This window comes from Mobula birostris, chromosome 20 (genome assembly GCF_030028105.1).
Source record: "Mobula birostris isolate sMobBir1 chromosome 20, sMobBir1.hap1, whole genome shotgun sequence".
NCBI lineage: Eukaryota > Metazoa > Chordata > Chondrichthyes > Myliobatiformes > Myliobatidae > Mobula > Mobula birostris.
In genome coordinates, this window is record NC_092389.1 from 19,910,090 (window position 1) to 19,935,947 (window position 25,858).

Sequence of the window (25,858 nt, forward strand, 5' to 3'; positions counted from 1 at the left end):
CATTCTCACTAATTTAGCTTGACACTAATAGAGAAGAAATGGAAAACTGATGCAAACCTCAACCTAACCCTGTCCTATTCTAACAAAAGTGGCTGTTCCATTTAAACCTAGTTTCTTTTTATTGGTCCTTGTATAATGCTATTGGGTTTGCTGACTGTGGAGGAAGTTTTAAACTGCAAACTTCCTTGATCTAAATAACTTAGCCAGTGTTGTTGGCCCAATTACACAACCCCATTGTCTTGCACTGCATCTCTTAAGCAATCAGCCTCATTTGGGCTATCAGTCTGTGCTTTATAGAGAGTATTGTTTGTTTGCAAAGCTGTCCTTTTAAATTCAAACTGATTATTACTTGCCTTTTGCATTAATAACTGAAGATTGTTCCCATTTATGGCAAGAAAGTGAGCAAAGAACACCTCGTATTCCATCAAGGTAGCCTCCAAACTGATGGCATGAATATTAATAGCTCCTTTGGGTAATTTTTTCCCTCCCCTTTCCCTTTTCTTCTATTTCCCGCTCTGGCCTTTTACCTGTACTCCTCACCTGCCTATCAGCTTCCCCTAGTGCCCCGCCTCCTTCCCTCTCCCCCATAATCCACTCTCCTCTCCTATCAGATTCCTTCCTCTCCAGCCCTTTACCTTTTCCACTTACCTCCTCCCAGCTTCTTTCTTCATCCCCCCCACTCCCACCCACCTGGTTTCATCTATCACTCCCCACTTCCTTTCCAGTCCTGATGAAAAGTCTCAGCCTATAATGTTGTTTGCTTATTCATTTCCATAGAGCTGCTGGACCTGTTGGGTTCCTTCAGCATTTTGTGTGTGTTATATTTGTTGGAAGTTTAACTTCCTCAAAAACAGCTCTTTGATCTTAAGTATATGAGAATCTCAACAATATATACGTATTTGGATATACAGGGACTGACATCATGTCTTTGTGTGTGATAGATCATCTCTAACAAATCTTATTGAGTTTTTCTAGGAAGTTACCAGGAAAGTTGATGTTGCTGCAGCTTGTGCGGGGGGGGGGGGGGGGGGGGAGGGGTAGAGGGACATTTGGGGTTCTAATGTTTTTCTATCGTTCATTCTTTTGGGCTTAGAAACATAGAAAACCCTTACAGGCCCTTTGGCCCACAAAGCTGTTTTTGTGGATGTCTGCAAAGACAAGTATTTCAGGCTGTATACTGTATACATACTCCGATAATAAACTGAACCATTGAAGTTGATGAAGGTAAAGCAGTGGATGTTGTCTACATGGACTTCAACAAGGAACTTGAAAAGGTTCTGCACGAGAGGTTGGTCAAGAACGTCCAGTCGCTTGGCATTCAAAATGAGGTAGTAAATTGGATTAGACATTAGCTTTGTGGGATAAGTCAGAGAGTGGTTGCCTCTTTGACTGGAGGCCTGTGAGTAGTGGTGCACCCCGGGAATTGGTACTGGGTCCATTGTTGTTTGTCATCTGTATCAAAGATCTGGATGATAATATGGTTAAATGGATCAGTAAATTGGTGGCTGACACTAAGATCAGGGGTTTAGTAAACACTGAGAAAGACTATCAAAGCTTGCAGTGGGTACTGGACCGCTGAAAAAATGGGCTGAAAAATGGCAGATGGAATCTAACGCAGACAAGTGTGAGGTGTTGTGCTTTGGGGAGACTAACCAGAGTAAGTCTTACACAGTGAGTGGTAAGGCACTGAGGAGTGTGGTAGGACAAAGGGATCTGGGATTACAGGTCCATAATTAATTGAAAATGGTGTCACAGGTAGATAGCATCGTAAAGATCATCGATCAAAGTATTGAGTACCGGAGTTGGTGTGTTGTTTTGAGGTTGTATAGGACTTCGGTGAGGCCTAATATGGAGTATGTGTGCAGTTTTGGTCACCTACCTACAGGAAAGATGTAAATAAAATTGAAGGAGTACAGAGAAAATTTACAAGGATGTCCTGGGTCTGGAGGACCTGAGTTATGAGCATTAGAACTTTATTCCCCAGAATGTAGAAGATTGAAGGGAGATTTGATAGAGATATACAAAATTATGAGGGGTATAGATAGGGTAAGTGCAAGCAGGCTTTTTCTACTGAGGTTGGGTGAGACTACAACAAGACATCATGGGTTAAGGGTAAAAGGTGAAATTTACAAGGGGAGCATGAGGGGAAGCTGCTTCGCTCAGAGGGTGATGAGAGTGTGGAATGAGCTGCCAACTCAAGTGGTGTATGTGAGATAAGCTTGGATAGGTACATGGATGGGAGGGAGGTTTGGAGGGCTATGGTCGTCCAGGTGCAGGTCGATGGGACATGGCATTTTAAGTGGTTTGGTACAGACTAGATGGGCCAAAGGGCCTGTTTCCATGCTGTGGTTTTCAGTTACTCTGTGAATCGAAGTGTCAGCTGCTACGTTAGAAAGCTGAGCTTGCAAAAAGGAACCCCCCCCCCCCAACCCTGGCCCTGGATAGTGAATATTCATCATATCCATCACACTTGCCAAGTGCCTATTATCCTATTCGCGGAATATCTTGACAAGCCCTACTCACTTTTTAAACTTGGCACTTAAAACTCCACAAGAAACTGTCTTCACAATCTCATTCTTTGTAGAAAGTAAAAAAGGTGCTGGGGCTTCCACATTCGGTAGGCCCCAGCACCCCTTTTGCCTCCCAGAGCTCCTTTTGCCATGTCTTTCTCCCTTATGTGGACCTTCCCATTCATAAGTTTGAGTCACACCTTATTCTCTCTTTCCTATTTCTGTGGAGTTCTCAGCCTGTTTCTATTTCCATACATGCTGCCTTACCTACTGAGTGTTTTGACTATTTTAAAATTTCCAGCATTTATGTTTTTTGTTTAATTTGCAAGGAATGTACTTATTTTCACTAATGAGCTTTAATCTTAAGCATTCTTCACTCTACCTAGTGCAGAGAAACCACACACAGCTGCTTCATGTGCAAAACAAGAGTCATCTGATTTTTATCAGTGATACTCATTTTAGAAGTCAGAGATCTATATCTGTTACTTGTAGTCCTTGCTGCTAAAATTTACCCTTATCTTTTTGTCATAATATAATGGGTCACTCTCACCTTTTAAGTTTTTCGTATTTATTTTTCTTTAACTCAAACAGAAAGTCCTATAAAATGTAGCGGATTCGGCCCAATACATCACGAGTAAAGCCTTCCCAACCGTTAAGCACATCTACATGAAACACTGTCGGAGGAAAGCGGCATCCATCATCGAGGATCCTCACCGCCCAGGACATGCTCTGTTCTCGCTGCTGCCATCAGGTAGAAGGAAAAGGAGCCTTAGGACTCGCGGCATCAGGTTCAAGAGCAGTTACTACCCCTTGCTAATCAGGCTTCTGAAGCAAAGGGGATAACTTCACTCGACTTGCCTCATCATTGAAACGTTCTCCCAACCAGTGGGCTCACTTTCCAGGACTCTTCAGCTCATATTCTCATTATTTATCACAATTCATTTATATTTGCAATTGGACAGTTTGTTGTCTTCTGCACTTAGGCTGAATGCCCCAGTTGCGTGGTCTTTCACTGATTTTGTTATAGTTACTATTCTGTAGACAGGTTGAATATGCCCACAGGTCAGTGAATCTCAGGGTTGTATGTATATGGTGATATATGTACTTTGGTAATAAAATTTACTTTGAACTTTGAGGTACAATTGAAGGTGCCTCTGTGGAAATCATGCCAAAGTTCAGGTAAGGAGTACTCTTCTCTCAGATATACTCCTAATTCATAATCATGATTTACTTTTGTTGATCTTCACACTCAAACTGTCCGAATAATTTAAGTGAAAGCTAAACTGAGGAACTAAGGTGCTGAGGAAGAGGATTTCTTGGAATGTATGCGGGATGGTTTTTTGAACCAACATGTCGAGGAACCAACTAGAGAGCAGGCTATTCTGGACTGGGTTTTGAGCAATGAGGAAGGGTTAATTATCAATCTTGTCGTGAGAGGCCCCTTGGGTAAGAGTGACCATAATATGGTGGAATTCTTCATTAAGATGGAGAGTGACATAGTTAATTCAGAAACAAAGGTTCTGAACTTAAAGAGGGGTAACTTTGAAGGTATGAGACGTGAATTAGCTAAGATAGACTAGCAAATGACACTTAAAGGATTGACGGTGGATATGCAATGGCAAGCATTTAAAGGTTGCATGGATGAACTACAACAATTGTTCATCCCAGTTTGGCAAAAGAATAAATCAAGGAAGGTAGTGCACCCGTGGCTGACAAGAGAAATTAGGGATAGTATCAATTCCAAAGAAGAAGCATACAAGTTAGCCAGAGAAAGTGGCTCACCTGAGGACTGGGAGAAATTCAGAGTTCAGCAGAGGAGGACAAAGGGCTTAGTTAGGAAGGGGAAAAAAGATTATGAGAGAAAACTGGCAGGGAACATAAAAACGGACTGTAAAAGCTTTTATAGATATGTAAAAAGGAAAAGACTGGTAAAGACAAATGTAGGTCCCCTGCAGACAGAAACAGGTGAATTGATTATGGGGAGCAAGGACATGGCAGACCAATTGAATAATTACTTTGGTTCTGTCTTCACTAAGGAGGACATAAATAATCTTCCAGAAATAGTAGGGGACAGAGGGTCCAGTGAGATGGAGGAACTGAGCGAAATACATGTTAGTAGGGAAGTGCTGTTAGGTAAATTGAAGGGATTGAAGGCAGGTAAATCCCCAGGGCCAGATGGTCTGCATCCTAGAGTGCTTAAGGAAGTAGCCCAAGAAATAGTGGATGCATTAGTGATAATTTTTCAAAACTCGTTAGATTCTGGACTAATTCCTGAGGATTGGAGGGTGGCTAATGTAACTCCACTTTTTAAAAAAGGAGGGAGAGAGAAACCGGGGAATTATTGACCGGTTAGCCTAAGGTCGGTGGTGGGGAAACTGCTGGAGTCAGTTATCAAGGATGTGAAAACAGCACATTTGGAAAGCGGTGAAATGATCGAACAAAGTCAGCATGGATTTGTGAAAGGAAAATCATGTCTGACGAATCTCATAGAATTTTTTGAGGATGTAACTAGTAGAGTGGATAGGGGAGAACCAGTGGATGTGGTATTTTTAGATTTTCAAAAGGCTTTTGACAAGGTCCCACACAGGAGATTAGTGTGCAAACTTAAAGCACACGGTATTGGGGGTAAGGTATTGGAGTGGGTGGAGAATTGGTTAGCAGACAGGAAGCAAAGAGTGGGAATAAACGGGACCTTTTCAGAATGGCAGGCGGTGACTAGTGGGGTACCGCAAGGCTCAGTGCTGGGACCCCAGTTGTTTACAATATATATTAATGACTTGGATGAGGGAATTAAATGCAGCATCTCCAAGTTTGCGGATGACACGAAGATGGGTGGCAGTGTTAGCTGTGAGGAGAATGCTAAGAGGATGCAGGGTGACTTGGATAGGTTGGGTGAGTGGGCAAATTCATGGCAGATGCAGTTTAATGTGGATAAATGTGAAGTTATCCACTTTGGTGGCAAAAATAGGAAAACAGATTATTATCTGAATGGGGCCGATTAGGAAAAGGGGAGGTGCAACGAGACCTGGGTGTCATTATACACCAGTCTTTGAAAGTGGGCATGCAGGTACAGCAGGCGGTGAAAAAGGCGAATGGTATGCTGGCATTTATAGCGAAAGGATTCGAGTACAGGAGCAGGGAGGTACTACTGCAGTTGTACAAGGCCTTGGTGAGACCACACCTGGAGTATTGTGTGCAGTTTTGGTCCCCTAATCTGAGGAAAGACATCCTTGCCATAGAGGGAGTACAAAGAAGGTTCACCAGATTGATTCCTGGGATGGCAGGACTTTCATATGAAGAAAGACTGGATGAACTGGGTTCGTACTCGTTAGAATCTAGAAGATTGAGGGGGGATCTGATTTAAACGTATAAGATCCTAAAGGGATTGGACAGGCTAGATGCAGGAAGATTGTTCCCGATGTTGGGGAAGTCCAGAACGAGGGGCCACAGTTTGAGGATAGAGGGGAAGCCTTTTAGGACTGAGATTAGGAAAAACTTCTTCACACAGAGTGGTGAATCTGTGGAATTCTCTGCCACAGGAAACAGTTGAGGCCAGTTCATTGGCTATATTTAAGAGGGAGTTAGATATGGCCCTTGTGGCTACGGGGGTCAGGGGGTATGGAGGGAAGGCTGGGGCGGGGTTCTGAGTTGGATGATCAGCCATGATCATAATAAATGGCGGTGCAGGCTCGAAGGGCCGAATGGCCTACTCCTGCACCTATTTTCTATGTTTCTATGAATAAAAGGGCAATTGTTTTAAAGTCACCAAATTCCTTCCAAAAGCTTTAAGTCAGTCAGAAATGAATATCCCAGCAGAACTTTAACTCAATTATTTGACCTCACTACTGCATTTTCTTGGCTTTATTATGCCCATAAGTTTATTAGAACACAACTCCAATCTCCGAGAATGCATTATAAAGAAACTCGATTGGATGACATTAGAAAACCTGCGAATAATGAACAAACAGCAAAACAACAAGGTCAAAAGGAACAAATTAATCAACAGCCATTTCATTATTGACTTAGCAAGCAAATTGAGTAATAGTTACACCAGTAATAATTACAACAGAGGATAATTATCTTCCTCCTATCTGAACCTTTATATTTTAAAGGATAAAAGCATATTTTTGATCACAATTCTATAAAACAAACAATAAGCAATGTGCCTGGCCTGCAATTAACAGTTGAAAAGCTTTTATGCAGTAAGATCTGCCGTACAATCATGTGCAATTTTTCTATCCCCATTTTTCAAAAATATTATAACAGTGATTGGTACAGTTACGCTCAAGAACTTCTGTTTAAGTATATGGAATAATATGGATACACTGAAATAATTTGCACTTCATGTCTGTTTGATCTGACACCTTTCTATTCATATTTTATATTGTTTCCCTTGTAAATATATCACTCAACATTTCTCAGCACTAATTATTATGACTATTCTCTTTGGAGAAAAACAAGTACTCTAATAAGAACAGTTTATTCAAGCCAAATGCTTAATTTGAATATTCAGGCATGAAGTTGCAATTCTTTCCGTTCACTGTTACTGACAAAGATAGCCTACAGTCTTCAGTAGCAATTCTTGATGGATCTCTGCTTTCCTGATGTCAGATAAGGTATGACTTGGAAAAATACAATTCAATATGTTCTTATTTTTTTAAATTAATTTTCTCTAAAAGGATTAAGCAGACACAAAGGCCAGAAGAATCTCCTCTTCAAAGGTTAAAGTAAATGATTACTTTCTGAGATTGACGATTTAAACATACAAATCTAATATTCTGCAGACACCAGACCTGTGATCACATTTGCGTAGAAAGACCAAACTAAATAAATGCTTATTTTAGACCATTTATAAAGTAACGGTGAAAAAACGTTGTCGTCTATTTAGGCATGAGAAACATTCTGTAGTAAATTTAATCCTAGTGAAGATAAATATACACATGAACTTTGTCCTAGAAATTGCCATTTGTAAATTGTGCTCTTACCTTAACCTCTTAAAGAAAGTTATCCTGGTGCAAGGTGATTTTATCAACTGTCTGGTTGTGCATTATAATTAGCATGTTTTTAAAACCCTTGGAAGAACATTTCTGGGAGAAGTTATGAAGCAAAATTTGTCATGGCTGGAAGCAGGTGATAACCAGTCAGCAGTTCATGTAATACACATAAAATGCTGGCAGAACGCAGCAGGCCAGGCAGCACCTGTAGGAAGTACAGTGGACGTTTCGGGCTGAGACCCTTCGTCAGGACTAACTGAAAGAAGAGATAGTAAGAGATTTGAGAGGGTGAGGGGGAGATCCGAAATGATAGGAGAAGACAGGAGGGGGAGGGAAGAAGCTAAGAGCTGGAAAGTTGATTGGCAAAAGGGATACAGAGATGGAGAAGGGGGAGGATCATAGGGCAGGAGCTGAATTTCCAGCATCTGCAGATTTTCTTGTGTTTGGGTTCATGTAATACTTTGTCCAATTTGTCCCCTCTGGTCAGCATAATGGTGTTTAAATTTTCCAGTTGAGTGGATAGGTACTAAATGGGCTTACATACCAATCCAGTATTTTAACAAATTTTTACCAGCTATTTCAGTTACTTCAAATGTGCCAAGATATCTGATCATACACGTTGCACACATTTAATACTCATGGGTGCTGGGCTGACTGGGTTGCACAGAATGGTTGATATTTTCTGTTCTGTTGAGACTACACCAGACTAAAGTGAAATAGGTGTTACATTGGTAACATGGCCATGCTTCGACTGCATAACTTAAGTAATCAGGTGAAGTGAAGTAAACCTAATCATCTCAATTTTTTCCCATCAGGCTACAAAGAAATGTTAAGTAACACACTCAACCCTTTACCTTCGCTATATCACCCAAACTTCTATAAAGGTCAGATATATTTTCTTCCACCCAACAGAGGAAACCTTTCATCAACACACCACAGACTAACCCCTTCAAAAATATTCTGATAATTTTGGAATGCTACAAAATTCACAGCAGAAATGCTCAGCTGATCATAATCTCTCAGCATTCTGACTAAATTTAAATCTTTATCTCCACCCTAGCACAATACTACTGTACTCCCTCTTGAGAAAGTCAAACAGTGAGAAAAAAATAATAGAATCGAGCCATAGTTTGGTAAAAAGAAACACTTGGCTTAAAAAAAAATTCTTCTTCAAACCATTCAGGCAATAGAAATTAGTTCAGGACCTCACTTGGATTAGCGGGCACTCACAGGGCCATTTACTGTTTATATAATGTAATCTCTGCAATCACCATGTACCTTAACTTGTTTCATTCCAATCATGTGTTTATTTTAACATTAACTAGTTACAATGTACTTGCAGGTTAAAAAAAATCCCTGCATATCATGTATAAATTTCCTTAACCAGAATACCCCATTTTCTTTCAATTGTCTCCTTATTTAGCCGGGCTCCCTTTCAGTATGATTTGAGTTGAGACATTTAAAATTAAATCTGTGTTGCTAACAGGCTGTATTATTCAATAGTTTTGTGCTTCACAGATCTTGGGAGAAATTCCTTTTTAGCCGTAACATTTTTTTAAGACAATCCAATTATCTCTGCAATACCAATGGTAAGAAATTTACAGTGATTTATAAATTTAACCTAGAATTTCAATGGTTAACTGTATTTGTTGTTTTACTTTCTCATTGCTCAGCGATTGAGATTTTTCCAGTTCTTTAATTCACATTTTAATGCAGTGCCGCTGTCAAGCTGAGAACCAGAAGGGTCAACATGATCACAGGATTCCAGTAAATCGAACCTGATCAGAAACAAAAAACACGAAACACAGAGCAGTCAGTCTGAAGGAAAAGCCTAGCCTTGTTCATGTAATAACATTTTAAATACTTAATATTAGAGAAATAAACCAGACTAATCAATTTCCATTTTGTTGCAAATAAGGTGACTGACTATTACCCTGCCTGATACCATCACAATCTTTCCATTCAGCTAACTGGGGTATTAATGGAAAAATAGACAAGGAGAGGTCTTGTCTATTTACAGGTAAATAGAGAAGACCTCTCCTTGGACTATTTTTAAATATACAAGTATATAAGAGATATACGAGTAAAATCATTATCAAGGACAGATTAATCTCATGGTTGTGCATCGCTGTTTGAAAGTCTAATTTGTTTTTGTTATTTGGAGAATTTCTAGCATTAACACTTGTCAGTAGTGCATTCGCTGCTGGATGTGGAGACAGCTAATGAGATTTACACAGTAAAAGTAGTTTCTAACTAGGCTGACACAGCCAGCAAACAATGGAAATGAAAAGCCACATCACTATCAAGATATTTTGGCAGAAGAGAAAGTAGGAACAATTCTAATTATAAACATAGTCTTGCATGGAAATTTAGCTCTGGTCAGTGGCAATGAACATGCTGTCTGCCAGAAATAACATGAAATGCCCTGTTCCAGAATTCAGTCCCTTTCAATTCTGTAGAGGTGCATCTTGGATACAGTCTTATAGTGTGTTTGGCATTGCCACTTGGGAACAAATTCCGAGGCCATAATTTATATTCTGCAATGAGTTATATTCTGTAATTATTTATTAACCTTTGCTGTAAAAGGAACAGTAAGGATAGGCAGGATGGAAAGTGCCTACCTTAAAAAAAAAAATGAAGTTTTCCTTGGCATCTGATTATTTAATACCAAGGTGGAGGAAATGGTGTAACTATACAAGGACTCTGAGGGTAGAACCATAGTCTTACAGGCACCGTAAACTAAAGGGTTGGGCTCTGTGTAGTTGCCTGTGTCTTGTTTCAGGAGAAAATGTGTGGCATTGATGCATTACTAGAAAATTTATTGATCATGGCACAATGAATAGAGAGAAAGATACATACATATTATATATGATGTCCTCCAAGAGGACCACAACCTACAACCTTGTCATAGGGTTTGGAGGCTTGCATGCCTCAATGACCCGGAGAGCTACGTTGGCTGGAGTCAGGACTTTGTGCTTTGGCTCTTGGTAGGGTCACCCATGACAAACGGATCAAAGGGTAGTGCACAGTCTGAGGAGTGGCCCACAGGTCTTCCAGGTTCAGGGGTTCAACTCAGAGCGAACAACCCTGACTGATCAAAAAACAAAATTGTTACGGAAACAGCAATGAAGAATCCCTCTATATAGACAGAGACGGACGGCTTCCATTGCTGCCATAAATGCCAGTGGCATAATGGGCAGTAAGTATCAATTAAAATAATAATGCACAATTTACAAAACTAAAACAATTTTTGTTATAGAATGTCAGCATTATGTAGCTATGATTTTATAGCATAAAAAAATTGAAAGTCAGTGAGATCTGTACCTTTTTTTTCTACACACAAGCTGAGCTCAATTTCAATGTGCATGTTTGTTCCTTTCTCAATGTCCCAGTAATGGGGGGGGTAAACACAAGCTGTCCTTGCATATTTTCTTCCTTTCAATTACAGTCTGATCACATAATATGCATGGGCAGAGGTGGCATTTCAGTGACTGAAATCCCATCTCTGTGCATGTACATTTTCAGGAAGAAACAGGACAAAACAAAGCCTGCCACTGCTTTCCTGAGGGCTTGGTTACAAGCTACATTCTGCACAGAATAAAGGACAGATCTGTGAATTTGTTGGATCTCCACAGGTAACTTAGATGTTATTCCCTTTTTTTGACCTACTCTAAATCTTTGAAAATTTTCCTTTGTGTAATTTAATCCCTAAAGTGGACCTTGGGTCCTCAGTTCTCTTAGTTGACTAGGACCTTTTGGATCAGCCACAGGCACAATCCAAATGTCCATGTCCTTCAGTAGGGTCTGGCATCACACATTGCTCTGATTCAGCTAAAGGGAACCAGCAGATACAGAGAGTCATGCTAATGTTTGATATGCTGGCGGATGGGAGCTTGGAAGGATGGTTGGATGTTGACGCAGGTGAAAGGCTAGTCCAAAAGGCTGGCTGTCAACGGGCACATCAGAAACAGTTTCTGAGAGTCTGCCCACTGCTGACAGAGGAATTAGGTAAGTATTAACACTGGCATTTACCCATCACCAGTCACAGGCCTGCACTTGTCAATGACCGGTTTAGGGAGAGGGACCAGAAAACCAAGCAACAGGAAAGGATGTGCAAAGAGTGTGAGTGATTAGGAAGATGGTCTGTTTCCTCTACTATTTACACTGGACATTTATATGCTGCTGACATATTGATTGGAGGTTTCCAATGTCACTTCAAGTAGAGTTTTTAAATTTTCATGGACAAGAGATTCCTGTAAGTTGGTTGATATGACACTTTTTTCAAGGAAGCTTTGAGAGTATCCTTGAACCATTTCTGCTTATCACCCAGTAATCTGTGACAGAGTTTAGAATAGAATGTGTGCTTTGGAAATCTTGTATTGGACATGAGGGTCTTGGCCTGACCTATGAAGCCTCGATGCTGGGGCTACTGGCTTGGGTGAGGACAGTGCTATTGGTTCAATCACACTGACAAATGCATACAACTGAAAAATGTTACCTTCTGGCATCTGTAAACTCAAAACTATCCTGCCTATTTACATTCTCAGATAACTAAAGTTTTGATACTTGAAGGCAACCTCTTTAATAGCTATTTTACTGCAGGATCCCAGTATTTTGCATTATGTGAGTGAGACTGTCACGAAGTACAAAAGCACAAATCTACACTGAAAAGCATAGTTGGAAAGTGTAGAATGAATGGACTATTAAGTCAGGCACAGTTTTGATACAATGATATATAACAGGTAGAAATGCTTGCTATTTTTCCAAATCATTTTAGAAGCAATGTTCATTCCAAATTTCCACTACTGCGCAATTCAGAGGAGCCTAACTAGGGAGAGACAGGAGTTCTCACAAGGAGTGTTTGTGAACCAATTCCCTGGACGTGCAAAAACTCTTTAAGAACCTTAAGACAATGATAATCAGGGGCTCACCTGCACCACCTGTGCTTCGTGGAATTCCAATATTTTCATTCAAAGCATCTCTCTGCGCCAGTGACAGTGCTTTCTTCTGTGCTTCAGTTACAGCACCATAATTTTCTGGTCCCAAGTTCTTCAACTGCTCAATAGTCATAGCCTGAAGTGATGGAGCAAGAGGCATTTTCATCAGTAAAATCAGAGCAATAATTGTATTCCAAACTGAGTTGGTCAAGAAAACTTCGTACTTACTATATATGTCCTCATTTTTTAATTTAAAAAAAGTAGCAGTAAAGAATTACTGAAACAAAAGGGAAGCATTTTTAAAAAAAATTTATTTGGAGATACAGCACAGAACAGGCCCAACAAGCCATGCCTCCCAGCAACCCACTTGTTTAACACTAGCCTTATCACAGGACAGTTTACAATGACCAGTTAACCTACTAACAGTCTTTGGACTGTGGGAGGAAACCGGAGCACCTGCAGGAAACCCACGTAGTCGCAGCGAGAATGTACAAACTCTTCACGGACAGTGCAGGAATTTGACCTTCAAACTCTGATGCCACAAACTGTAATAGGATCAGCACAACCACCATGTGGTTGTTGGCCTGCATGTTTTGTTGTGTAAGGTATGAATAATGTACATTGATTTAAGTTTATATAAGTTATGCTTGTCATGTTTGTAAAGTACTGTACTGATGCTGCAAAAAGCTGATTTTCGTAGCATTTATACCCTGGTTTTGTGTGCTCATGACAAGAAAATGGAACTTGAACATTATACTTTTATACAGTCTGTTAGTTGCTGTTCATAGAAAAGTGTATACAGTATACCATGGTCATAATGATAAACCAAAGAAACATCCCAGTGAGGTAGATTTCCTGTAGTATATTTTGCAAATTGGGGTTGAACATACAAAAAAATGGACTGAGTGCCATTCATGAATTGCTGCTCTACAGACGTTATATTTCTTTCTTTCTTGCTACGGCAGTATAAGGGTTCTCATGTTATATTGCACAAAAAAGGGTCTACTGGCAGGTGGCACAGTAGCGTAGTGGTTAGCACAATGCTTTACAGTACCGGTGATCCAGGTTCAATTCCTGCCACTGTCTACAAGGAGTTCATACGTTCTCCCCGTGACAGCGTGGGTTTCCTCCCACAGTTCAAAGATGTACCGGTTGGTAGGTTAATTGTTCATTGTAAGTTGTCCTGTGATTAGGCTAGGATTAAATCAGGGGTTGCTGAGTGGCACGGCTCAAAGGGCCGGAAAGGTTTATTCTCCAATGTATCTCAATAAATAAATTAAAAATTATAATAATTGCAGGATGGTGTCACTGATGATGCATCTATTTATAAATTAAAAGGTTGCAATTTCACTTTCGCAAACGTAAGTATTGGGAAATTGCAAATTAGCAACCCATTAATCCAGTTTCGTTTTATTGGTTTCAACTATTCCATTCTAAGTCCCATTAAATGGGACTTTGACAGCCTTCTTGGATGACAATGAGTTGGCATTGGTAAATGAAGGATATCAACATTTCTATGGCCAATGGAACCAAGAAACCAAACCAAGAGAAAACAAATGTTGGATGCCCCAACCCTGCACATCGTGACCCTTCCTTCTACAAGTTCACTTGCAGGTGGATCTTGTAACCTATCTTGAGGCTACAATCTGTTGAGTTTCCAAAGGTGTCCATTTGATGATCTACAGCTCAACTCTAGGATTTCAACTAGGTCAAGGTTGTGAAATGGTCAGTTCTCCCCAGCACTGAATGATTGGCCAGATGGTGTACATCAATGGTCAGTCCCATTAAATAAACATGGATCTTAAGCACATCAAAAGTCAAAGGTATATTGTCACACATTCCTTTTTATGTGCTTCTCTATTGTTTTGTCTTCTTTTAATGATCTTGTTTTCCCATAGAAAGAATAGGGGGAAGGTACTTGCCGAGAAAACTTCAGGAGGGAATTTGGAGACAGCTTCAGGTGTCAGGAACGAAACTGCAGATGTCATCAGTTTTTGTACTTCTTTTGCACTTAATCCAGCTATGAATAGAAAGGTACAGGTACATGATTTTTTTTATGATCAGATAATTCATTTCTCACATTTGCCATGCTGGACCTTACCCACATTCTACAACACAGAATAACTGGTGTCTGGTTTTGTGAGGTAGCTAAGCCATCCAGCAACTTTTTGTTTTTAAGCGTGCCGCACCAGACAGTCAGCCATTCTTGTCTGGCGCATAGTGTCAGGATTGGTCTCCTTTCGGATTAACTGGATCACAATTTGAGCGTTCCTGACTCGACCTTTTATTTTACAAGGACGAGTGGTTAGCTCGACGCTCAACCCGGCATGGATGGAAAGCGTGCTCGTGGGGTGGCCCGACTTGGATTCGAACTTGGTAGCCTTCACTCCGGAGTCTGGCGCTGATGCCATTGTGCCACCAGCCGGCCATCCAGCAACTAATTCCCCAGATAAATTTTTATTGGCATGCTGGAAGCTTAATTGTTCCTGCCAGTTCTTTTCAATTACACCCTGACCAAAAGCACTGCTCTGGTGAACAACAGGTATGATTTGGAGAATTCAGTTCCAAGGTTAGTGGAAGTGACATTCCTGTCACCATCCAAGATTGAACTGGAAAGATAGAAGATAGAAAAATGGCTATTAGGATTGGGTTAGTAAGTATGAAGGGCAATATCTGCTTGTCTGGTGTGGAGCTAATGGAAGGGGAACTGTTGGGCCAAACACCCTATTTCTATTTTATTAACCATGCAATCTTTAACATAAAAATTACCTGCTATGACTCCTATCTCCCGTAGCTGTGCTCCAGTCCAATTTTCTATACTGGAAAATGCCTGGACTGCTTTTTCTTTCAAAGCAGTGAGAGTTTCTGTCTCAGGACACATTATGCTCCCAATATCCCTGGCAGCAGATCTATGTAGTATAAGGAAAACAAACAGTGAAAGCATGTAATAATCTAAATAATAGTAATGCACAAGTTCATTGGTGTTCAGCTGTGCAAATGAGGTTAATGAACTCCACCTACTTCAAACACTTTCCTTCTCCTTGGTCCTTCTCTACTTATTCATCAATGCAGTTGGTCTAGAGCAGGGAATCCCAACCTGAGGTCCACAAACCCCTTGCTTCATAGTATTGGCCTATGGCATAAAAAAGATCAGGAACCCCTCATCTAGAGAATAGACGTACTGCAGAGAGAAGGGAGCAAGTCTTGTTCCTGATTCAGTACCAAGATAACTGGTGGTGTGAAATTGAACAGTATGTACCAGAGGTTTATGTTCAAGGAGCTTTGAGTGTTTTTTTTTAATAAAACTTATGGGATTTGGAAATTGTTGGCATATCCAACATTATCATTCATCCCCTAACTGCCCTTGAGAAGGTGGCACTGAAGTATCTTATTGAACCACCACAATAATTGCAGTGAAATACTCCCAGTGTTGTAACAAGGAACAAGGGAATTTCTAGCAGTTATGAGAAAACAACTCCAAGTCAGGATGCTGTTGAGCACCCTTGGTGAAAATACAGTTTATTCATCTAGATGGTTGGGGAAGTGATGCTGAAAATGCATGGCCATGTTGTTGCAGTGCATTTGTTCATTAATATACACTATCAAACATGAATAGAGGGTGAATATTCAGGGTGTTGAATACTGTAAGATGTGAACATTGGGTATGAGGATGTCTTGGGTTATCTCTACTCCTATGCTGTAGTTGTTGAACGGTGTTATAAAAGCTAATTAAGAATATTTACTGGAAAACAGTTTTCATTTCTGGATGCAAGAGGCACTGCAGATGCTGGAAATCAAGAGCAATACACACAATATGCTGGAGGAGCTTAGCAGGTCAGGCAGCATCTATGGGTGTCCTGGTGAAGAGTCTCAGCCTGGAACATCAACTCTTTTTTCCCATCCATAGATGCTGTCTGACTTGCTGAGCTTCTCCAGTACAATGTATGTATTCCATTTATGGAATCATTTCAAAAGAAAGAATGCAGTGGTGGGCAGATATTGGGACAGGTAGGTTTGATTGATAAAGAGAAACAAAACAAACAGAAGGTAATTAAAATATTTTTACCCACGGACCTTGGGTGTTCAATTTTTCATCAGACCTATTTTTTCCACCAATTGGGTTCTGAATCCCCACCAACACTTCTCCCCTAAGCCTTTGATTGAGAGTAGCAGGATGGTCTTTACTCTTTGCAATGTGAATCTTTGGACTTGTCATTCATAGGAAGTACTGTATACTCAGCTGTTGAATATCTTCAAAATCTACATTATGTATTTTTGGAGATCAAGGAAATGAAATGATTTCTGGTTCAAAGTAGATCTCTTTACGTGACAGAGAAATCTCAATGGGCTGAATAGCTATCTTCCTGTTTATGTTCTTACTTAGTTTGCAGATTAGATGGTTCAGTTCCTGCTAAAAACCGGACAGCACTTATCAGGTTTCACCATCACACTAAATGCTGGAGGAACTTAGCAGGCCAGGTAGAATCTATGGAAATGAATAAACAGTTGACATTTTGGGCAGAGACCCTTCTTCAGGACTGGAAAAGTAGGAAGACACCAGAATAAAAAGGTGGAGGGAAGAGAAGGAGGATAGCTAGAAGGTGATAGGTGAAGCCAAGTGGATGGGGGAGAGGGGATGAAGTTAGTAGCTGTGAGGTAATAGGTGGGAAAGATAAAGGGCTGGCGAAAAAGGAATCTGATAGGACAGGACCGTGGACCATGGGAGAGAGGGACGGAGGGTAAGGTGATAGGCAGGTGAGGAGAAGAGGTAAGGGGGGGGGGGCCCAGAGTGGGGAATTGAATGAGGAAGGGGAAGGTGGAAAAAATTACCGAAAGTTGGAGAAATCGATGTTCATGCCATCAGTTTGGAGGCCACCTGGACAGAATATAAATTATTGCTCCTCCAACCTGAGAGTGGCCTCATCATGGAAGAAGAAGAGGCCATGGGCTGACATGTTTGAATGGGAATGGGGATTTGAATTAAAATGGTTGGCCACCAGGGAGTCCTGCTTCTTGCAAATAGAGCGAAGGTACTCGACAAAGTGGTTCCCCAATCTACACTAGGTCTCATCAATGTAAAAAGGATGTATTGGGAACACTGGATACAGTAGATGACCCCAACAAATTTGCAGGTGAAGTGTGGCCTCACCTAGGAGGACTGTTTGGGGCCCTGAATGGAGGTGAATGAAGAAAAATGACAGAAGGTATTTTGGTGAATCATGCTTTTGAGGATAGTGATTGTTGAATTGCTTTTACCTGTAGGCAGTGGCGTTAATGTCCTTGATCTCATCTGAACTAGAAGCACAAAGGAAGTAACCCAGTCCAACCAGATCTATACTCGTTAGTGCACTGAATGCACGACCATTCATAAAGTTCTTCAAAATAGTTTTGGCTCGTGAGGAATACTTTAAGAGAAATAAAAACTAAGTCATCATTCCATTCATGCAAGAATTTAACTACACAGCTACAAATCCATCAGAGGATATTTTTACATGGGTATCTTTGAAAATCCATCTTTAAAGTTGTTTAAAAAAAAACACATCATCAGTATTTAGAAGGGCCCTGAACAAAATAACCCAGAAAACGCTGGAAATGCAGATCAAGCAGCACCTGCAGAGAGAGAGATTAAACAAAGTTCATGTTTCATCTGGATGACCTTTCATCAGTACAAAGTAAAATGAGATTTAGGTTGCAAGGTGGAGAGCGGGGTGAAGGGGCCTTATCTGTTACATTCAAGGCCTTTATTTCACTGACAGTGGACCGCTGCTCCTTTCCTCTGCATGGGCAGCAGAGATTCATTTTTTAAGCATACTTCTGATCTTTAAAATTCTCCTCTTAATCCAATTCCACTCAGTTATCTCCCTGCAAAAATACTTCTGAATGGTGTGGGTATATGTTCGGAATAAAATCCATTGTGGATCCCACTAAAATCTTTAATCAATCCACAAAGTGAACAGAATAGTAACGGCCATGGTCTGTTATAGGTGGATGATCTAGTGTGCCAGGTTACTCCAGATGCAGCCAAGACACAAATTTCCCCCAATTTCAATAGCACTGTCTTTGGATGAGTAATGATGAAAGTCAGATTATCTATGAGGAGCCAATATAAAGCCCTACATGTTCTACCTAAATTCTATGCTCTTACATATTTTTTATTATAACCCATTTAAATTCAGGTTGCAGCTTGTGGCTATTTCCAAATGTGGTCTTTGCCTAAAAGAATGCATCTAAATCAGGGGATCCCAACCTTTTTTTAATGCCGTGGACTCCTACCATTAACTGAGGGGTCCGTAGATCTCAGGTTGGGAACCATTGGTCTAAATGAAATGACTGAGAAAAGCTGTATGAGTGATGAATATTAAATATGAAGCCTACACTCACATCTTTACTGGCCCACTTGCTGTATCCTGAAATCGCACCAAGTGTATCAATGTCAGGTTCAGTGAAATACTTCTTGACTTCCGCATCTTTGAAGCCAAGTGTGATCTTCTCTAAAGAAGCAAGCGCTTCATTGGTGATATTCATGTCATAAACCTGAAGAGACAAGAATGTTTACAAAATTAACAACATACATTTATATACCGTTTTATTTAATATATTCATTGAAGGGGTATGGGCTTCACAGGCTGAGTCAGCATTTAGTTACCCATCTTTAGTTATCCTTCAGGAGAGGCTGGTGAGCTGCCTTCATGATTTGTTACAGTTCTTGAAGAGTGGGTACAGCCATAATGCTGTTGGGGAGAGAAGTAATGCATTAAAGTATCCCGAGGCACATTACATTGTATAATCAGATACAATTTGATGTAGAGGCCAAAAAAGATTAAGAAAGCTGACAACTGAGTGGTAGGATTTTAGGATCAACTTGAAGAAAGAGAAAGTTAGAGATAGAGGCTATCCTCAGCCTAAAGCCTGGATCTAATCACCAAAGAGCCAATGTTGCTTCAGGAAGATTAGTGAGGGAATTGCCAATTCATTTTATCCCTTGTGTCAGAGATCAGCCAATTGGTTAGTGGTGGAACTACCAAACCATTCCTGGTGATGGGCACTAAAGTCCTTCACACAGGGTATATTATGTGTCCTTGCATCTCTCAGTGCCTCTTCCAGTTGAAGAGGCACTGAGAGAAGTAAAAGGAAGTGTACATATTCATTAGGTGAAAGACAGTGTTGTTAATCATAACCTTGTTCATATTTGACTGAATAAAGTGGCACTTTAATTTCCACTCCCACTCTGACTTATCTGCCTGAGGTTTCTTGCACTGTTATAAGGAGGGTCAATGCAAAATTTAGGAACAAGACCTCAATTTCTATCTGGACACATTGCAGCCTTTCAGACTCAATGCTGAATTCTACAACTTTGGCAATGGTTCCTACTTCCTGTTGTTCTTTGAACTGGACATTTCTGCCTCTCATCTATCTGCAATTTTGGCTCAGATTTTGTCTATCGGTAAAGTGTGTCTTTCTAGTAATATGATTTTGTCCAACAGTTTTGCTTTTGGCAACATACAACAGAGAACCATAATCTGATTGTAAATACATCATTAACTTCATTGGTTTCACCCTATCAGAGGTATTGCCTTTGTTCTGCCCATCACAACCCAAACCTTCTTTGCTTCTGAACATCATTTTGTTTTCTCTTCCCTAGTTCTGATGAAGAGTCTCAAACCTGAAGCGTTATCACTGTTCCTCTTTCCACAAATGCTGCCAGACCTCAGACCTGCTGTGTGGTTCCAACAATTGCAGATTTTATTTGTATGCTCTCAAGTTTAGTTTTTGAAGAATGGGAGCTGATCTGATTGGAACATACAAATTCTTCAGAGCTTGTCAGATATGTGCAGGGAGTTCAGGGAATCACGCATTCAGATTTCTTGTGCAGAAGAAGAAATTCAAAACAAGGTGTTGGCTATTCATGACTCAAGATGAAGAATTTCTTCACCTGGAGTATACGGAACAATTGGAATTATGTGTCCAAGAGAACTATCGATTCTCAGCTGCTGAGTATGTTCAAATCAGGGGTAAATTTTTGATTTTAAGGCAATCAACTGATATTAGGTATGTGCAGAAAATTAGCAGTGAGGAAAAAGATTATCCATTATCATAGTGAATGGCTTATATCTGCTTCTGTTTCTTATGATCTTCTCAGCATGCCCAGATTATCAATTCATTAATTCCTTTATATTCTTCCATCAGCCAAAGATAAATTGCACAACATTCATCACCATTACACTGTATAATACATTATACTTTTGTTAAAAGTGCATATTTCTACTACCTAATGTAGTCCATAAGACCACAAGTTGTAATTGCTCCATTGGGTAAGATGGCAGATTTCCTTCTGTAAAGGTCATCACTGAATCAAATGGGTATTTATGGCAGTCAGTACATCCATAATCACCACTGCTAATACTATCTTTCTATTCCAGATTTATTTAATTAGCTGAATTTAAATTACCTGGTGTTCATGGTGGGATTTGAACTCACTCCTTATATTAATTCAGGGTTCTCCAATAACATAGCCACTACTCTACACTAACTGATATTAATATTCTTTAATACAATGGAGAGTTTTATATAGTACTTACAAAACTGCATTTAGATGGTTGTTTCCAGTTCTGATTCCTGTGCCTTTGAAAGGATATATTGACCTTAGAAGTTCAGCACTGATTTTATCAAAACTAAACTTGCTAATTTATGAAAACAGTTATAAAATTCAGTCATGTTCCCCTTAGTTTGGCAATTTGATGGGTAATTGAATTGAACTATTTAAAATTCAAACTTATTCAGGAGACAAGGTACAAAGAAAATACTTCCTCTAGTTGAGGAATTTCAGAAGAATTAACACAAGCCCATTCAAAGGAGAAACAAGAAAGGACCTTCTCACCAAAAAGAATCTTTAAATGTGTAATTCCTTCCCAAATTAAACACTGTGAATACTTGTTAAGTAATACATTCAACACTGAGCTCCCACCGGATTATTTTTATTGGATATGGGTGCAAAGGAATAGAAATCCAAGATACATGTGAACTACTTAAAATGGGGTGACAGGTTAAAGGAGCGAATGACCTTCTCCTTTCTTTATGTTTCCGTTCATGATTTTCTCTCCAGAGACCACCTGACTAAATATAAAATAAATGCTGAAATGTTTCCCCTCAATCCACTCATTAGTATTTGAATTAAATTCATATCTTGCCTTAAGCTTTAATTAACCCTCTATCATCTATTCCATCAAAAGAATTATTAGATTATTCACTACTTTTCTTTTTTCTAAAAGTATGATTAGCTATGCAGCATTAAATTGATCTTGTTCCTTAACAACCTCTTCAGTAAAAAAGGGGAGGTTCTTGTCAGCTGAAACCACTGTGATTTTCATAAAACTACCCCCATTGCCATTCAAACTGGGTTGTTTCATTGCAGCAGCCGGTTTATATCATCATAATCAGACTTAGAAACTTAATAGCCAATCTAAATCACATACTCAATTAGCTACAAGTTATTGCCCTGGGCTGCCAGTTATTTTTTTTTCAATCGCTTCATTGATGTTTTCTGCTCCAAACTGCATCTTTAGTTCATTACTCATCTCTATCTCCTGTTGTCACTCTGAACTACTTTAATATCTCAGTAACCCTCATCAGAAAGCCATCCGAAAGACAGAACTGACAAATTTTCTTATAGGAGTATTTGGTAAAATAGGTAGATTTTAACTGAAGAAGAATAGAATGTGTAAAACCTGACTGATGGCACCTGTCTTGGCCAGATACAAGGTAACTGTTGTGTTTGTCACATAAATAAGTCAGTTGATTGAGGAGGTGCATTTATGCAGACAGGGCTTGGAATATGCATAGCATCAGGTATTTTCAATCAGTTCTCTTGCACTGAAGCCTTTCTGGGCTTTGAAACTAATGCGTTTGATTAACTTTATGTGAAAGAACTGTTGTTTAAAGACGACCTTAAGCCGTGCTTGAACATGTTAATGAGAAAAGATGCACGGGGTCTGTGTGTGTGTGCGCAGACTTCCTGATAATAAGTTCCTCAATCAAAGCTGTACAGTCTCGAGTGAAATTTGGCACTGTGGATGGAAACATGGAACATAGAACAGAACAGTACAGAACAGAAACAGGCCCTTCAGCCCACAAACCTGCCCCACATAACTCCTTTGAACTTTCCCCCTTCTCACTTACCATCCGGAATTAGATACTTAAAGTCAGGGAAAAAGATACCAGCTGTCTACTCTATCTATGCCTCTCATAATCTTATAAACTTCTAACAGGTCTTCTCCCAGTCTGTGCTGCAAAAGAGAAAACAACCAAAGCTTGTCCAACTTCTCCTTGTAGCATGTATCCTCAAATCCAAGCAGCATTCTGGTAACTTCCTATGCATCCTGCCCAAAACCTCTACATCCTTCCTATAATGACACATCCTGTAAGGACTAATATTTCCATAATGTGACCTAGAAATTAATGGGAAATCATGGTGGCCGAGATGCATGACAAGCTATGTGAATGATGCAGTTGGAAGTGTGAATAGATCCTGCCAGCAGAGGTTGCAGATATACTGAATTAGGGAAAATTATGTGGAACATGGGACAATGCCCATGGTATTAACTCAGGGGTAGATGAAGTCCTTCAGGTGTAAATTAAAGAATGAAGTCATGTAGTAATTGAAGTCATATCACATGCAACAAGGCACTATGTGAAAAAGGGTATGAACATCCATGTCCCAAGAATCAAATCACCAGCAAAGAAATTCAGTTCAGTACATGGTCAGTGAAGCTAAGCGTGCTTCTGGAGCAATGGTACTGGTAACTAAATCAAAAGAGGACCTGCAAATTCTCCCCAGTGCACTGTCATTCCTTTCTATACTATCAATGTCCCAGAAGCAAATTCACTTGACAGCACTCACTCTGAGGCACGCTATTAGATGAGAATTTCTTCAAATTATTTTCACTTCATCATGACTGCATCTTCCCAATGATGGTGGAGAATACAACTAGGACACTATCACCCGTGGATATTGCAACTACTCACCTCCAAGGCCCTTGTCTTTAAAGCTTCCAGCTGTTCAATGCTGAAGCCTGTGACCGCAGTCAGTGTGTCCAGAGAATCTACAAAGTCTTTCACCGCAATGCAACGCAGTTGTTCCGCGGTCCACATTTTATTTGCTTCGCCGAGAGCTTCAATCTTGTCAAAGGTGATCATCATTTTACACCCTGGAAGTCACGTAAATAAAGTATGAGAAAGACGACAGTCACAATCTTTAGAGATTCCCCCCCCCCCCAGGAACTATCTGATGAAAAATATCAACTCTTGAAATGTAACACAGGACATTAGCCGCAGTGACACAGGAACTCTGCCTCAATTTCATTAGAAATCACTACAAAGCAAGTTCTTAAATTTTGTGATGGAGAAATGGTTATTCTTTATTCTGTTGAATGGATTTCTTAAATTTAATCATCTTTGGTAATGGGTGGAGTACAACAAGAAACCCACTTTCAGGTTTCTTGAAACTTTCAGTTGTTGCATCCACTTGAGATGGAAAGCAGGAGTGCAGAAAGAGAACATGAGATATCATTGGCAGACAAGTTAAAGGAGAATCCGAAGAGATTCTCCAATTATATTAGCAGTAAAAGAGAGAACAGGTTCCTAAAAAAGGATCAGTGTGGCCCTTTACTTGTGGAGATATGGGAGATAGGTCTGAAATGCATACTTCTCATCTGAATTTGCTGTGAGAGACTCATGAACAAGAGAATTCAGGAGAAAAATAAAGTGATATCCTGAAACTTACCAATATTATGAAAGAAGAAATATTGCTGGTCTTGAGGAGCACAAAGATAGATGGATCCCTCTGATCTGACCAAGTGTGTCCTCAGACATTGTGGGAGGAAATTGCTGGAGCAATGTCAGAAATTTTTGTGTCTTCTTAAAGCACAGTGAGGTGAAGGAAAACTGGAGAAAGATTAATGGCGAGCCTTTGTTTAAGAAGGGTTGCAAAGACAAGCTAGGGATCTATAAGCTGGTGAGTCTGACATCAGATGTGGGTTAAGTTACTAGATGAGATTCTGAGAGACAAGATCTAACTGCATTTGGAAAGGCAAGGATTGATGGGGATAGTCAGAATGTCTTTATGAGTAGGAAATTGAGTTTCACAAATTTAATTAAGCTTTCTGAAGATGCGATGAAGTTGATTGACAAGTGCTGTGTAGTAGACATTGTCTGCATGAATTTTATCAAGTTTTTTGACAAGGTTCCAAATGGTAGAATGAGTGTGAGGTCATATGGGATTCAGAATGAGCTAGCCAATTGGATACAAAATTGGCTTGATGCAAGGATGCAGAGGGTGGTAATTGAAGTTTTTTTTTCCAGATTGGAGGACTATAACCAGGGTTGTGTTGCAGGGATCAGTGCTGGATCCATTGTTTTTGTCTTATATATCAAAGGTTTCAATGAGAATGAAGGTGGCATATAAGAACGTAAGAAATAGGAGCAGACATAGGCCATCTGGCCCGTCAAGCCTGCTCTGCTATTCAATAAGATCATGGCTGATCTGGCCATGGTCTCATCTCCACCTTCCTGCCTTTGCCCCATAACCCTTAATTCCCCTATTATGCAAAAATCTATCCAAACTGGTCTTAAATATATTTACTGAGGCAACCTTCACTGCTTCATTGGGCAGAGAATTCTATAGATTCACCACTCTTTGGGAAAAGCAGTTCCTCCTCATTTCCATCCTAAATTTACACCCCTGAATCTTCAGGCTATGTCCCCTAGTTCTAGTCTCACATACCAGTGGAGACAGCTTCCCTGCCTCTATCTTATCTATCCCTTTCACAATTTTATGTTTCTATAAGATCTCCTCTGATCCTGCTAAATTCAAGTGAGTACAGTCCCAGGCAACCCAATCTCTCCTCATGGTCTAACCCCTCATCTCTGGAATCAACCTGGTGAACCTCCTCTGCACTGCCTCCAAATCCAGTGTATCTTTCCTCAAGTAAGGAAACCAGAACTGCACGCAGGTGCGGCCTCACCAGTACCTGATACAGTTGCAGCATAACCTCCCTGGTCTTAAATTCAGTCCCTCTAGAAATGAAAGTCAACAATCCATTTGCCTTCTTGATAGCCTGCTGCACTTGCAAACCAACCATTTGCGATCTAAAGGTCAGTAAGTTTGCAGATGACACCAAAATTGGTTGTGTGGTGAACAATGAAGAATGCTGTCTCAGGTTCCAGCAAGATCTAGATCAAGTAGGAAAATGAACAAAGGAATTATGGAATTTAACCCAGCCAAATGCAAAATGGTGCAATTCGAGAAGTTAAGCCAGAATAGGACTTACATAGTCGATGACAGGGCATTGGGAAACGTTGTAGAACGCAGAGATTGTGGGCTACATGTATATACCGTGCCTACAAAAAGTATTCACCCTGT

General features: G+C 40.1%; 1 protein-coding gene across 1 annotated transcript in view; it reads right to left on the reverse strand.

The window, feature by feature from the left end:
- Positions 1-6,360: 6,360 nt before the first annotated feature.
- Positions 6,361-25,858, reverse strand: part of LOC140185094 (otoancorin-like) — a 114,961-nt gene continuing 95,463 nt past the window's right edge. The window contains exons 19-25 of the mRNA XM_072238351.1: positions 23,464-23,645; positions 18,823-18,975; positions 17,698-17,846; positions 15,211-15,350; positions 14,364-14,461; positions 12,436-12,577; positions 6,361-9,282 (exon numbers count right to left, since the gene is read on the reverse strand). Coding sequence (XP_072094452.1) covers positions 9,212-9,282; positions 12,436-12,577; positions 14,364-14,461; positions 15,211-15,350; positions 17,698-17,846; positions 18,823-18,975; positions 23,464-23,645 — 935 coding nt within the window. The 3' untranslated portion in view covers positions 6,361-9,211. The remainder of the gene's footprint in view (positions 9,283-12,435; positions 12,578-14,363; positions 14,462-15,210; positions 15,351-17,697; positions 17,847-18,822; positions 18,976-23,463; positions 23,646-25,858) is intronic.